This window comes from Chelon labrosus, assembly GCF_963514085.1.
Source record: "Chelon labrosus genome assembly, chromosome: 2".
In the NCBI taxonomy this organism is placed as follows: Eukaryota; Metazoa; Chordata; class Actinopteri; order Mugiliformes; family Mugilidae; genus Chelon; species Chelon labrosus.
Window position 1 is genome coordinate 12174901 of NC_140338.1, and position 15621 is coordinate 12190521.

The window sequence follows — 15621 nt, forward strand, 5'->3', positions numbered from 1 at the left end:
ATTACAGACACTTGCAAAACATGACTATTATGTGATGCAGTCTAACAGCCAACAGCAGAAATACAATAACTACTAATTTTACTATTCCTCTATTTTTTTCGGTTTGTATTGAAAAGGGGCCGATTCCCCACGGTAACTTTGAAGCTGTAGTTCCCAGTGTCTCTCATAAGAATCACTGTACTGGCGTCCATTTTTTAAACAGTATTTAAACATTTATACTAGCTGACATAAGTTGATTAACATCCCATTAGATAATTACCTTGTAGTGTAGTGTAAATGGTCAGTTATTGATCATTCCCTCGTCTTTCCATCAAATACTTAGGAACACAACGGTGAGGTTCTTTTATTTAAAACTGATCACAAAAGAGCTCTAAATTTCAGAAATAAAAATTCACACTGGCACTGTTTAAACACACCTTTTCATTCTTTTGACATACTACGACACAGAAGTGTGAAGTAGAAATCGACCTTCAACACGAGTCAACAAAGTGCTCATAAAATATAGTTTCTGGCTACAAACAAGTCAGCTAATCTGCAGATTTTCTTTTTTTTTTTTTTAACCACAAAACAATTACAGTACACACACTCATCTCAACATGATGAAACAGATTTATTTGTGTCTGAGTCAGCTGAGTTTATTGTCTTAAAATCACACCCTCTCCATATTCGTGCACAAACAATGAGTTTGTGAGCATTTTAGATTCTTTTTAATCACTCACTTGCACCTTTCTTGACTCATAACCCGTAGCAGATGTATTGCCCTCTCAATCACACACACACACACACATACATACACACAGGACACAGTAACCATAGCAACCTATTTAAAGGCAAGGCAAGGCAAGGCATTTTTATTTATATAGCGCATTTCATACCAAGAGGCAACTCAATGTGCTTTACATAAAAACAGAACAAATTAGAACACACAGTTAAAAGCAAGAACAAAGAAAAAGAAAAAAGAAAAAAGAAAAAAGAAAAAAGAAAAAGAAAAGTGTATTATATTATACATATATTAAAACGATTAAGAGGACTTACAGTGTAAATCCAAGATTACGATTTAAAATGATTTAAAAGGGCTCAGCCATATGCACATGAAAAAAGAAATGTTTTTAACCTGGATTTAAAAGTGCTTACAGTTGGGGCTGATTTCAGCTCTGCTGGTAGTTTGTTCCATTTGTGTGCAGCGTAACAGCTAAATGCTGCTTCACCGTGTTTGGTTTTAACTCTGTGCTCCACTATCTGACCTGAGTCAGTCGATCTCAGAGCTCGACTGGGTTTATACATTGCTAACATGTCATTCATGTATTCTGGACCTAAACCATTCAGTGATTTGTAAACCAGTAGCAGAACTTTAAAATCTATTCTGTAGCTGACTGGGAGCCAATGTAAAGACTTAAGAACTGGGGTGATATGCTCTGATTTCTTTGTTCTGGTTAAAACTCGAGCTGCAGCGTTCTGGATGAGCTGCAGCTGTTTGATACTTTTTTGGGGGAGTCCAGTCAGAAGACCGTTACAGTAGTCAAGTCTATTGGAAATGAAAGCATGAATCAGCTTCTCCTGATCTGTTTGCGACATGAAGCCCTTAATTCTGGATATGTTCTTAAGTTGATAAAAGGCTGTTTTGGTGATTGATTTGATATGACTGTTAAAGGTCAGATCTGAGTCTATCAGCACACCAAGGTTTCGGACCTGGTCTTTAGTTTCTAGAGACAGTGACTCAAGGTGTTTACTGACAGTAACCCTCTTCTCTTTATTGCCAAAAACAATGACCTCAGTTTTTTCTTGATTTAACTGCAGGAAGTTTTGGTTCATCCAATTTTTGACTTTCTCTAAACAGTGACACAATGACTCTATTTGACTGCAGTCATCTGGAGACAATGCAAGATATATCTGTGTGTCATCTGCATAACTATGATAGTTGACATTTGAATTCTGGATAATTTGACCCAAAGGCAACATATATAGGCTGAACAGAAGGGGTCCAAGAACTGACCCCTGAGGAACTCCATATGTCATAGCCACTGGATCGGATTTATAGCTTCCAATGGTCACAAAATAACTCCGCTCCTCCAAGTAGGACCTGAACCAATCTAGTACTGTTCCGCTGAGTCCTGCCCAGGTTTCCAACCTGTTCAGCAGTATACTGTGGTCTACAGTGTCGAAAGCAGCACTGAGATCCAACAGGACCAGAACTGACACCTTGCCTGAGTCAGTGTTCAACCTTATATCATTCAACACTCTAATGAGAGCTGTTTCTGTACTGTGGTGAGGTCGAAAGCCTGATTGAAATTTATCAAAGAGTCCACTGGAGTTTAAAAAGTTGCTAATTTGATTAAAAACCACTTTCTCAATGATCTTGGCTATAAAAGGGAGATTTGAGATAGGTCTGTAGTTGGTTAACATGGAAGCATCCAGCGTTCTCTTTTTTAAGAGTGGTTTGATGGCAGCTACTTTTAGGGCTTTAGGAAACGCGCCTGATTGAAGTGAGCAATTTATTATTTGCTGCAGATCTGTTTGGACAGAGCTTACAATAGTTTTAAAAAAGTCAGATGGCATTGTGTCAAGACAGTATGTCGATGGTTTAAGATGCTGAACTGTGTGCTCTATGGTTTTTTGGCCAATTGTATTAAATTCTGACATCCTAGCTGATTTATTCCTAGGTGGTTTTAAGGATGGTGTCATTTTATTATTTCGACGATTTGTGTCGATATTTTGTCTTATAGATGTGATTTTTTCATTGAAAAAGCAAGCAAATTCATTGCATTTTTCTGTGGAAGAAAGTTCTGAAACTATCTCTTTTGGGGGGGTTGTAAGCTTATCAACCAAAGCAAACAGAGTGCGAGTGTTGTTGATATTCTTATTAATCATTTCAGATAAGTGTTGCTGTCTAGCCTTGAGTAACCCGTGGTTAAAATTAAAAATACTTTGTTTGTAGAGGTCATGGTGAATTTGAAGTTTAGTTTTTCTCCATTTACGCTCAGCTTTCCTGCATTCTGTTTTCAAAGCCTTCACCATCATAGTGTTCCTCCATGGTGTTCTCTGTCTGCTCAAGATCATCTTAGTTTTAATAGGTGCAACAGTATCCATGACATTTGAGATTTTCAAGTTGAAATTATCCAAGAGTTCATCAACTGTCTCTGCACTCACGGCTGGTGACATAGCTATAGCCTCCATAAACTTAGCACTGGTATTCTCATTTATGTACCTTTTTCTAACAGACAAAGAGGTTAACTGAGTGTTTGGAGTTATCTGTAAGTCAAAGAACACACAGAAATGATCTGAAAGAGCCAAGTCCTTAATATCAACAGAAGAAATGTCAACACCTTTGGAGATAACCAGATCCAGAGTGTGGCCTCGAGTGTGTGTGGGCCCTTTCACATGTTGGGAGAGGCCAAAAGTGTCCAGTAGAGAACAAAGTTCTTTGGCATTTGTGTCCATGTTATTGTCTATGTGAATATTAAAATCCCCTGTTATGATAAAAAAGTTGTAGTCCGTGCAGATAACTGACAGCAGTTCAGCAAACTCATCAAAGAATTTTCCTGGGTATTTTGGTGGTCTATAAATGATTAGAAAAATAAAGGGACACACATGTTCTTGAAAACATAGTCAACATAGAAGTCCGTGATATTTGCTAGATTGGGAAAATGTGTTATCAAACTAAGGCCTGGATGTTAAGAGTTGTAACTTTAAAGTGGAAAGAGTGGAATGTTTCAGAGAGACAAGAACCAGCCATCCTTCATTATTCAGCATAGCGTGGAAACAGCAATTGAGCTGCCCAGCAGTGATTTCTCTGCTACCTTTCCCCCTCCTCTCCCAACCGTGTGACACATTCCTTCATTTTGAGATCCAAGTCCGATTTGATGCTGAGCAGTCGGTACCAGAGCTGGGATCAGAGACCGAGGTCCTGCTCCCACGTGGCATTAACGTGGATCTTCTTGGGTGATCAGATCACAAGTACAGGTGTGAGAAGGCATCAAGATCCAAATGTCCAGAGCACATTAAGAGGTTAGGCCTAGGCCTGTGTAAAATTAGCTTTTACTTTCTCTCCTAGTGCCACAATTTTACATATTCCTCTGAACAGTATGAACGTCTTTCAAATGATCAAAAGATGCTCGTACCATGTGCAGGCGAACACTTGAAAACATGACTTCATTACTAGAGGATCTGAATGGTGATGGCCCTGCAGCAAAATCACTATAAATGTTTTCTATTCCTTAGTAGGAAGAATCTTTAACACAAACAAAGTGATTGAATATTAGTAGGCTGTGTGTAATTTGCATTTGTTTTGCTTTTAAACTATGATGTGTGCAAATAAGCAGAGTTACCGTATTTCCTCAAACAGTTGCCAGGGCTTTTATTTAACTTTATTACCACAGAATTTTTCCTTTCACAATCTCACAGCAGAGAAATTATTTTGCCATTCATAAAATGTACATGTTGACCGGCATGTTCTAACGCCAGGTGTGAGCCTACGTCCGTAGAGCTGTCCACTTGTGATCTGATCACCCAAGAAACAAGAAACCAGGTGTAAATAAGGCTCAAGTCCAAACAATGGCACACCTCCCGATTTAAGACTTTGTGAAATATCACACAAAGCCCAAATGATACATCAATATGCCAATATTATTAGATTAATCCAGTCTTTTCACATGTATGTTGTATTAATGTATATATTGGCAGATATGAAAAGCCAAATGCTTTTGATTTTGTTTCTGTTGTGTTTAGCTATGATTAAATTACAGACGACAGTTAATAATAATAATCTATATGTTATACCGTAAAACCTCAGCACAGAGTCATAACCAAAGCTGAAGAGGAAGCAGAATAAATGTTGGCACTATTTATATTGTGCGTTTATGTAAAAAAAATTTATTAACCCTCTATATTGTAACTGTGCTGGTCTCACTGATCCAGGATCAGCTGGGCTCTAGGATCAAAGTAGTTGTATAAGAAAATGAAAGTAAAAGATATGTAAATAAAGGCTGACGGGGAGGTGGCGCTGTCCTGGTCACAGCTGCAGACAACTGTGCAGCTCCAGTCCGAGCAGGTGGAGGACCGATGTCAGCGTGGCTCCTCTGCTAGTCGATAGGTGGGGCTGGGGGCTCTCTTCTATCACTCTGCAAACCGAGACAAGAAGTTATTAAAAAACAAACACAGTAAACTAACCCGAATCAACGTGGTGCTGAAACAGGTGCAGTCCAGTTTGACTTTATGAACACATCTGTAAACATTTTATCAGGTTGTGAACACCCGGGGTCAGAGTCCGTGTTAAATTCCAGCCTTAGCTCGGTCTCTGGCCAACAACACAGAGTAAACAGGTTTGTTTGTGGTTCCTATTTTGGGGGACGAACAGCTCATCTTCACAGAAATTGACCAAACAAATTCCAAAAATGGCAACTGCATTAATCATTTTTATATTCGGAAGAACTGTTGTTCCCTTAAATGGAGGAGGCAGACCTATAAAGCTCAAGTGTCCAGCTACAACACAGTAAAACAAACAACAAAACACAGATGGAGATTCAGTCTCGTGGTCTAATAGCATCTTATAAGATTGTCGAAGGAGGAATTTTTTTCCTTCAGCTCAGGTTCTTTATACCTATTGGAAAGGCTAGTTCGACTATGAATAGACCACCTGACAACTTCTCTCCGATTGACAGTTTATTTAGCACGCAAAGAATAGGTACAGAGTCAGCACTGAGACTTCAGCCTAACCACCTTATGGGTAGAAAAGGAGAAGCTTTTATTCTATCTGGCCTTCACCGGAGGACAATAGGAGGACTGTGGCCTTTCGTGTATCAGTAGTTTTCAGTGTGTAGCCAAGGTCGGCTCTAACTGGTTTCTTCAAGGTGAAATATTTGAGTGAGCAAGGCTGCAGCAAAGCGGTAAACAACCCCGTATCTGGTATGATAGAAGAAGAGCACTTCTTTCTGTTTTTCAGCCCTCACATAACTCTTTAATATCCAACAACATGAAAAAAAAGTGTATTTACTGTATATGCACTGGGTCGCATGGCTACACGAAAAATAAAGTTTACGTGCACATGGTGATCTGTGTATAATCTTGAATTCTCCTCTACTCCTGACTTTACTTTGGGAGCAGGTTCTTTTAACTTTACTGACAGAAGACAGGCTTTCTTGGTGCAGATCAACATCAGTGAGAAGGGCGGGACGGAAATGAGACAGAATGGACTCTGATAAAGAATGGGTGGAAACTGACTAATTTAGGCTTTGGTTGTTTTATTCTAAATACAGGGCTTTGTAAGGATTTCGTCTTCATTCAGTTTCTCGTATCAAACCCAGAGTTTTTTGTTTACATGACATTTAAGAAAGAAGCTTAGTTGGTTTCTGACTGTAACTCTGTTATTTAAGTGCATGTAAAAACAGAATAATAGATAAAATATATAGAAGTTACTGAGAAGAGTTTTGCTCAGTCTTCAGATCTCTTATTAGTCTGATTAAAAATCTTGATTATATAGGATCATGGGTGTAGCACAAATGGGTTTGTCTTGTGGGTGCACAAGTGAGTACACAATTTGTGTCTTATTGAGGTTTAAGAAGAACAGACTTTCTCTCATAAAAGTAAATAAAAACAATCTCCTGCATTATGATTTGATTGTGCGTGTGGTGTGGAGGTTAAAGAAAAGCAGAGCGGCAACTTTTAACTTGTGACATGTCCCTCTTATGTAAAAGGAGTATGTGCAGTACTGACATTGTGGGGTCCAGTGGGTTTGCCTGAGGGTCGGGCGCCCCTGAGACTAGACGGGCGCAGCAGAAACAGGACCAGAGCTACCACTGCCCATCCCATCAGAACCATGGGGAGGGTCAGGTCACCTCCTCCGCCTGCTGCCCCGCTGGGACCTGGCACTGGACACGAACACAACACGTTTGAATGCAGCCACGTTGCAGTTTCCGCGTACATATTCTAAATACCATCAACAAAACACAAGACCAGGTGTGAACTGCGCGAAGAAGTGGTCATACATACATTCCTGAGGACACTCTATGTCTGTGCAGTAGGACTGAGATTGCCTGAGCTGAAAGAGAATGACAGAAAAAAAACAGAATTATTTACTCTATTCCTCACTGCCCTCATCTGGTAACACCGCTAATTAAAGTTTGTGTCATACATTTTGCGGTTTCTGCGTTACATTTAACAAAACAACAAAGACCACATGTTTTATTTACATGAGTTTAGTGCAAACAACATTTGCTGTACAGCCCTGACTGGCAAATAAAAATGATTCAGTCATTTGGACAACACCCTTTAGGTCCGTAAGCAAATCAGATGGCTCAGAGGGTAGCTCCAGCCAACTACAACCCGCCATGCAAGTTATACCTGGGGCATAAATGAGGTCATTTGGAAAGTGATGCAAAATAACTTCAGGCTATATCCTTTATTACCATCCGAATCCTGTTTGATCAACTATTTGAATTTCGTCAACAAACTTTCCCCTAAGAGTATATTAGCAGTAGCGTTTTAGCGTGGCACAGCTGATATGATCTCAAGATAAACACTGAGCAGGAACTTAGATAACCAGGATGTGTTGGCTCGGTGTCTCTCAGCAGCGTTTCATTTCCTTCTCTAAAAAAAAAAACTTACATTTGCTAGAGAGTTGTACATGTTTGCTTCCTTCTCTTGACTTCAGCGTGAGATATTTTCTCTTCACACCGCATACTTGGAATACCCCGACCTCTCCCGGCACGTCAGCTCTGTCATAATAAAATCTGCCACACGGACTTCCAAGAGAATGTGAAAGCCTCTCGGCTCCATTGCTTACCAGGTTGATGAGCCGCCTCATAGCATACTCGTGGGTGCAGATGCACTCGCAAGGGTCGAAGCCTCCCTCTGCCATTTCTCACCAAACGGTATCCACCTTGGAAAACAGGTACTGCATGTAACTAGGACGTACATGAGCAAGCGAAAGAAACCTAACGCTACCTGTTGTCAGCCCTCTATTGTTGCTCCACGGGCTCACACACAGATAAGTGGGAGGAGACTGCTCAGCTAAGGACAGTCAGCATACTCTGTAGCTGTGTTATCACCAGAGAGAGCTGCAGATTTTGACTGTATCGGTCTGACAGTTTGACGGTAGCTCGCCCAAATCTCCTACACTCTGTCAGTCATGAAAATAAATGTAATAATAATTATTTAGAACATACACAATGTGTTGGAGTCAATTCGAGCACTTCTGTTGTGTGTCACCTCTGTAACATGTGGAGTCTGAACTGATTCATATTTTCATACACCTGACTTAAATGACCAAGATCCTGGCTCATAATTGCAAGAATTTCTGATTATTTGTCATCCAGTTTTCAATGAAGGGGCAAATTTCAGATATAGATGGTGAAGGAAATAATAATAATAACTCTGACATAGTCTGGATACATTTGCTAGGTCAACTTAGCATGACAAAAGATCAGATATATTAAATACAGAAATGTAAAAAGGATCATTCATTAAACTACAGCTCATCTAGCAAAATATCTTAATTCTACCAGATACATTGATCAGGCATAACATAATGACCACCCTCCTAATATCGTGTAGGTCTCCCTTGTGCCTCTAAAGCAGTTGTGACTCATCAGAGAATGGACATGGTCCTTCTGAAGGTGTCCTGTGGTGTCTGACCTTTGGGTCCTGTGGGTTGAGGGGAGGGGCCTCTGTGGATCATCCCACAGATACTTGATCAGTTTGGGATCTAGTGAATCTGGAGGCCAGGTCAACACCTTGTGCTGTTCTTCATGTTTTTTTTTTTTTTTTAAGTTGTTCCCAAAGCGTTTTTGTGTGTGTGTGTCTGTGTCAGGCTGCATCCTGCTGGGGATGGGTGAGTGTCATCAAGGAGTGTCATTGCTATGGGGTGGGGGGGTGCCTGGTCTGGTCTAGGCGGGTGCTACATGTCTAAGTAACATCCACATGAATGAATGCCAGGTCCAGAAGTTTCCCAGCAGAACATCGAGTTGTCACAAGATGGTCAATGTTATTTACTTCTCCTGTCAGTGGTTTTAATGTTGTGGCTGAACGGTGTATTCTCCAGACGCAAAATTAACCGTTTCCACAGTAATATACACACACACACACACAACTTCTTTAAACATTGTCTTAGGTTGTTTTTGACTGTGTTTACTGTGCTGTAATTCTTTATTTTCCCCCCATCTGATTTTAATGACTGTCACTCTCATCTGTGCACACCGCAATAAAAGTGAAAGGTAAACTCAAGAGGCCATTGTATGACGCACACCTGGCTCAAACAAATGCAGCCAGAGGCAAAGGTTCTGCAGTAAATGACATGTCCATAAAGAAAGACTGTATTGTTCAGTTCAGATGAGCCAAATTTATGGTCGCTGTGAAGGCTGCAGCTGGTGGTGGTGGTGTTGCTGGCTGAACCTCTGTCCGCTTTACACAGACGAGGTGTGTGTTTACTTTAATGTGTCCACCCCATTTGCGTCAATGGCAGTAGGGTAAATAACAAGAGACAGCTCTCTATACAAAGCTAAACAGCTCTAGAGCGACACAGAAGCCAAGCCAGGAAGAATTCACCGTAGGGGACTGGCTGCTGTGTTAGCCTGCATTAGTTTTAGCATGTAACATATACACACACGATATATATATATATATTTTCCACGGCTGGCTGCTTGCACATCAGCTCAGGCAGCTTGTCTCGACCCAGCTGGATTCAATCAACTGCATCTGTCCCCCCCCTGCTTCCTATTAGCTCTGAGCTAACTCTTTGACTTCTCCATTTATTTAACCCTCGAGCTAATGTAGCTTAACGTTAAACTAGCTTCTCGCTAACGTAGCCATCCAAACCAGAGGGGGAAAAACCTCTTTTTCTTTTGACTGTCAATAATGGAGGACAGATGTGAAAGCGGCAAACCGCGTCGAAATAAAGACTTACTTGAGTTTTGTGATGTTCAGAAAGCGATTAGTGTCCTTAGGAGGCCCCGACTACACAGCTGCAGCCCTGCTATTATCAACAGATACGATCATACAGCAGACATGTCAACCAACCGTCTGTGTTTTGTCTAATGCACGTGAACTAACCACAGATTCTGCCCGACTAACATCCGGGATGTTGAGGGAAGGAGGGGGGGCGGGCCCAACCGGGCCGCGACACGTGCACGGGGCTAAATGGACGTCTCCTATTGGTCTATAAGTTTGACGGGCGGGCCTTTGAGCCAATTACAGCAGAGAAGGATCACCCAGTCTGGATAGTAAACAAACAGTCCAGCTGCCTGTCACCATACAAAGGAATATGAACGTCCAACATCTGTGCGGTTGTGTAACCAAATGTACAGAGGTGGAATCCATATGTTTATGTTTAATAAAATACCATAAACTTGTGCTTGTTTATTTTTATTTTATGCTTCTTGATTAATTTTTAGAAATAAATCTGGAGCTTGATTTATTTGAAAGCCCTTATGCTGCACTTTACTGGTCTTTCACACAAAATGTACAATTTACGATGCACTGTTAGCCAATTTTAAGAGGGCCATTCTGCTGCAAAATAAATACTTTAAGTGTGAATGACGGACTTGTTACTAATAAGTTTCCCTTTTTTTATATAATGCCATTTTTGTTTCTTCTATTGTTAAATATATATAAATATATCATACAATAATAATGTTCCACTGCACAACTGTATTTTACACATGAGCTGGACGCACCCTCTATATTTTAACCCATTTAACACAGATTTACATTATTTTTTTCCCCACACCATCTTCCAGCCTGTGAGTCAGACAAAACTATAGTCATACATAGCATGTATATACAGTGGAATATTGTTTTCCCATGATTTGTTTAACGCAACAAAGATTACATATTACTGCCTATTAGGTCACAACATAATAAATTAGTTGAAAATGTTACTGTATGTAACACAGATCAGTGACTTCTGTGTTACTTGATGTTGTGAAGCTGTATATATGTATGTGTTTTTTATTCCCCTGGTAATTTTTAAGTCGTCACTGTTTTGTATATATTTTTGACAAATTCTGTGCTACTGTTACAAGTTAATTTCCCATACGTGGGATCAATAAACTTGTCTTATCTTATCTTATAGCATGCAGATAGGTGTAGTGCAGGAGTTAAATAAGTGAAGAAGAAGAAGAAGAAGAAGAAGAAGTGTAAGATTACTCAATTGAAGCATCTCTAAATATTAATAATCATCTGTTTTATTAATCAAAACAATCAAAATATAATAAATGAATAAAAATCTGGATCATATAATTAGAAATGGGAGCAACTTAAGACATAAGACATAAGACATAAGACTTTTATTTAATCCCACGTGTGGGAAATTTCCTTGTTCCAGTAGCACAGAATCTGGCAAAAAAATAATATATATATACAGGAAGACAGTGACAACTTTGAACAGGGAAAAGGTTATCAAAAAAGCACAAAAAACACAAATACAAAAATTTAAAAAATATATATCAAAAAATATACAAAAAAAATGACCATACTCTTAGAAAATACAGGGAGGAGAAATAACTAGAAAATATAAGACATTCTGTATGTACAGTGTGGAGAATGGTGGGATAAACTTTACAAATAAATAATTGCTTAATGTGCTTTGAGAAAGACATTTTGAGTTAATGTAAAAGCTAGAGATGTTACAAACCAGAGGGCACATTTTACATTTCAAGAAGCTGAACCGTCACAGAAAGAGTAGATAAGGAAAGAAGAAGTGTGTGTGTGCTCTACGTACTCTACATATTGGCCTGGTTGTCTGTGTTAAAAGTAATTTGCTGTGTTAAAAGAAGGTGAAATGTGAACTGTAAGCCCTGTCAACACAGAGCTGTGATTGTAGCTGACATGCCTATGAGTAAAAACTAGTTTCTGGTCACTAAATCCAGAATATGAAACAAATAAAATCCCCAACAACAAATCAGATCAGATCATATCTCTGGTCTGGCGTAAATTCCTGACAGTTTCCAGTGCTGGAAATCAGATGTGGTCATCACATGATGAGAAATGTCCTGAAGGGCGAGTTTGAAAAGAGCCAAACCCTGTGCTGTCTGTCACCTGAGCTCATTAATGAAAGTTCCAGTTTGAGCTCCATGCTGCTGCTGCTGCTGCTTGCTGCTCAGTGTTGTACATGTTCTGGACTGGACCGACTGACTGACTGACTGAGCGCTGTGGCTGGCTGGCAGGCGGTCGACGGCTACGCTGAACTCCCTCTGAGGTGAAAAGAAGAAGCGCTGGACTGTCAAAGTGAAAGGACCTTCGTGAGAGTGCGTGTAGAGCAGCGAGCGGGCAGCCAGCCTCCACACACACACACAGACAAGACAACACCGGGAGAAGAGAGAGAGGCGATCATCTGGGGTCTAGCTTCAAGGCAGCAGCGGCTCAGCACACACACACAGAGCCATGGCTAACATCGCGGTCCAAAGGATCAAGCGGGAGTTCAAAGAAGTTCTCAAAAGCGAAGAGGTGCGGTAACGTTACTGACTATTTTTTTTCTCCTCTCCAACTTATATTTATATTTCAACTCCATTACTATATATATATATACACTGTGAGTGGTGGTTAACGACAGGACAAAATTACCTCCTCGTATCGGTCAGGTCTCGGCTCCTGTGTTGTAGGTCAGGCCCAAACAAACAGGAGAACTTTAGCTAGCTTTAGCTTCGTGCCGGTGTCTGCTCGAACCTCTCCTGTTATGTCAGGTGGGTGTGTTTCAGGAAACACCGGGGATTCAGCTTTGTCGTCTGACAGGCCGACCCCTCTGTTTTTTTAACAAACAATACCGCATACCTTTTGGTTTGTTATCTAACTAAAACCAAACCACACGCCTCACACACCCGGTACCCCAGCTGCTTGGCAACGTAGATTAGCCACTGTCAGTTGGGATTAGCACCTTTTTTTTTTAGGTAGCTAACGGCAACGGGTGTTGTGACACCTCACCCACAGTTAGCATTAGCATGTGGTGCTATGCTACACCCTTCAGCAGTTTAACAAACTCACTATTCGGCAATTAGGGTTTCAAAGTGGAGTGGTTGCGGTCATATTAAAAGACATGTGTTGTCATTTTGCTGCCTGTCAAGTCTTGTTGTTGAGGGTTTGTGGCTAACTTCGGCTAGCCGGGTGCTGCTAGCATGCTATCTGTGTTGCTAACGTAAATGTTTTAGCTCCCTTCCTGAGGAGACCTTCAACAAACATTATTTTAATAATTTTTGTGTTATTTTTTTACACCAACTGCCCCTCTCACAACCAGCTTGATAGCTTTGAGTTTTACAGGTTAAGGTGTGTGGCTTCATATTGACAAAAACATGTCCAGACGGAGGCTGAGACCTGTGGTTTTTTTTACTGAACACCCCCCTGTTGATTGATGATGAATTGTGTCTCTCTCTCTATCTCATTTGTCCCAACCCGTAGACAAGTAAAAACCAAATTAAAGTAGATTTGGTGGACGAGAACTTCACAGAGCTGAGGGGCGAGATAGCAGGTCCTCCAGATACACCATATGAAGGTACTGTCACACACACCTGTGCTGTATTTGCCACGGTGCTTTAATGTTGTGATTAGTCATGCTGAATGAAACGTTGCTGTTCTGATTTCTTCTCCAGGTGGAAGGTATCAGCTTGAAATAAAAATCCCAGAAACCTATCCTTTTAACCCGCCAAAGGTACGCACTTTAGCGTCTCATCATTTTAAGTCATGCCAACAGTCTTCATGTTAAAGTGAAAGTGAAAGGACGTGTTTTATTGTGTCATGTTGGTTATCTGTCCTCTGCGCCCGTCCATTTGTACACACACACACAAGTTAGTGAGCACAGTGGGCAGCTGAGAAAGCGCCCATCATTCACTCCATCTTTACACATTTCTTCCTATCAGCCCCGGCACTCGAACTGGTGGCCGTCCAACCCCAGGCCTGCTTCACGATCCACTAGCCCACCACATCATAAAAACACACAAAACCCTCTGTCTAATCATAGGAATCAGTTTAAGAGTAAATCTGTGTTTTTAACTGCATTGAATGCTGATTAAACATTGATTTCAGTTCCCAAACTCTTATCATCTCTGCTCAAAAATACGCAAATAGGGTCAAAACAAGGACAAGTTACCAATATTCTCCTGAGCATTTAACCGTTTTAACATAGGTAATCTCGTCTTTCTTAGGTGCGCTTCATCACTAAGATCTGGCATCCTAATATCAGTTCTGTGACGGGAGCGATATGTCTGGACATCTTAAAAGACCAGTGGTGAGTGAGCGGCACCTGAACCTTGTGATCGGCCGTGCTCAGTGTCCTGTCTTGTCTTCCCTTTTTTCTCAAACAACGAGGAAATGCACCCGTTTACACATCTGCGCCACCTCTTAATCTGTCTCGCCCAGGGCAGCTGCTATGACCCTGCGGACAGTGCTGTTGTCTCTACAGGCTCTCCTCGCTGCGGCAGAACCGGACGATCCACAGGATGCAGTAGTCGCGAACCAGGTGAGAAAGATTTATGCTCCTTCTTGGCGCGGCGTTACTTTCACCGTTAAAAGTAACACTGTGTTGTTGTTCGTGCTAAACGCCAGGGTAGTGGCTTGTCTGCCAAGCCTAGTAAATAATAGTTTCATGTTGCAGAATAAGTGTCATAGTCAACCGTAACAGCATTATCTTTCAGTAACTGTTTGTTGGTCTCTGTCAGCCTTCTCTGTTTGTGATTTATTTTTTTTTTGTGTTAAACTTCTGAATCCTCAGTATAAGCAGAACCCAGAAATGTTCAAACAGACTGCGAGGCTGTGGTCTCACGTCTACGCTGGCGCTCCCGTCTCCAGCCCCGACTACACGCGTAAAATAGACAAACTCTGTGCCATGGGCTTCGATAAGGTCAGAAACCACTCTCTGTTTATGTTACGTTCTGCCACCGCATTTATACGTGGAACAGGAGATTTCTGTGCTGGAGTGATCAGTACATGTGCTAGAGCGCTAGGAGCTGGACACAATTTGTGTTTTTGATCAGCCGCTTGTGTAAAAACTCAAGACTCTGTGGCAAAACAAATCACTGGTTAGTGAATCTTAGTTGTGAATGCTTTTGGGTTTTGGATCGTTGGTTGGAAAAACTGGGCATCCAAGGCACCATTTTACACTCTTTTCTTTGCATTTTGCAGAAAATAGATGTTAGATTAAATGATAATGCAATAATTACAGCTGGTTTGTGTAATTTTACCGTAGTAAAGGGTTTATTTAAACATAACTACTTCTATAATCGCATGACATTTAAACAAGAACATGCAACTCTCAGTGACACACATTTCTAAGTGTTTCTTCTCCCCCTCCCTCTCCACACACAGAATGCAGTAATAGCGGCCTTGTCTTCTAAATCCTGGGACGTGGAAACGGCGACAGAGCTGCTCCTCAGCAACTGAAGCACGGCCAGGTGTGAGGATCCCAAAAAAAAACAACCTCCCCGTCATTAAAGCATCCGCTCCTCCCCGGTACCATTCCACCATCGCCTTTTCATTACACAGACGACACCCCTGTCCATCCTGGTGCTCTGAGCCTTCTTTTATAACCAATTAGTTTGCTACAAACTCAACACCAGTAGCGCCACCGTTGCCAATATGCACACCACCCTGTTGCCTGTCTAATCCCACCTATCCATTATGCTGTTTTTCTTCCGCTAATTCAAA

General features: G+C 41.0%; 2 protein-coding genes across 2 annotated transcripts; one reads left to right on the top strand and one right to left on the bottom strand.

Moving 5' to 3' along the window:
- Positions 1-839: 839 nt before the first annotated feature.
- Positions 840-10040, bottom strand: smim14 (small integral membrane protein 14). The gene is made up of 5 exons (XM_084569724.1): positions 9896-10040; positions 7778-7873; positions 6985-7033; positions 6709-6863; positions 840-5117 (listed from the first exon to the last, which is right to left on the bottom strand). Exons 2-5 carry the CDS (start codon positions 7850-7852, stop codon positions 5079-5081), a joined length of 318 nt encoding a protein of 105 aa, XP_084425850.1. The 5' UTR covers positions 7853-7873; positions 9896-10040; the 3' UTR covers positions 840-5078.
- A 1455-nt stretch (positions 10041-11495) lies between these two features.
- Positions 11496-15393, top strand: ube2kb (ubiquitin-conjugating enzyme E2Kb). The gene is made up of 7 exons (XM_084557016.1): positions 11496-12435; positions 13381-13474; positions 13572-13630; positions 14124-14206; positions 14338-14437; positions 14690-14818; positions 15283-15393. The coding sequence occupies exons 1-7, from the start codon at positions 12373-12375 to the stop codon at positions 15355-15357; spliced, it is 603 nt and encodes a 200-aa protein (XP_084413142.1). The 5' UTR covers positions 11496-12372; the 3' UTR covers positions 15358-15393.
- Positions 15394-15621: the final 228 nt, after the last annotated feature.

Excerpts from the sequence above, each read along its gene's own strand:
- smim14 (XM_084569724.1), bottom strand. The coding sequence starts at position 7,852 with ATGGCAGAGGGAGGCTTCGACCCTTGCGAGTGCATCTGCACCCACGAG. Across the intron at positions 7,034-7,777 it reads TGAGGCGGCTCATCAACCTG|CTCAGGCAATCTCAGTCCTA; the intron begins GTAAGCAATGGA and ends ATTCTCTTTCAG. Across the intron at positions 5,118-6,708 it reads AACCCACTGGACCCCACAAT|AGTGATAGAAGAGAGCCCCC; the intron begins GTCAGTACTGCA and ends CTCGGTTTGCAG.
- ube2kb (XM_084557016.1), top strand. The coding sequence starts at position 12,373 with ATGGCTAACATCGCGGTCCAAAGGATCAAGCGGGAGTTCAAAGAAGTT. Across the intron at positions 13,631-14,123 it reads ATCCTTTTAACCCGCCAAAG|GTGCGCTTCATCACTAAGAT; the intron begins GTACGCACTTTA and ends CGTCTTTCTTAG. Across the intron at positions 14,438-14,689 it reads ATGCAGTAGTCGCGAACCAG|TATAAGCAGAACCCAGAAAT; the intron begins GTGAGAAAGATT and ends CTGAATCCTCAG.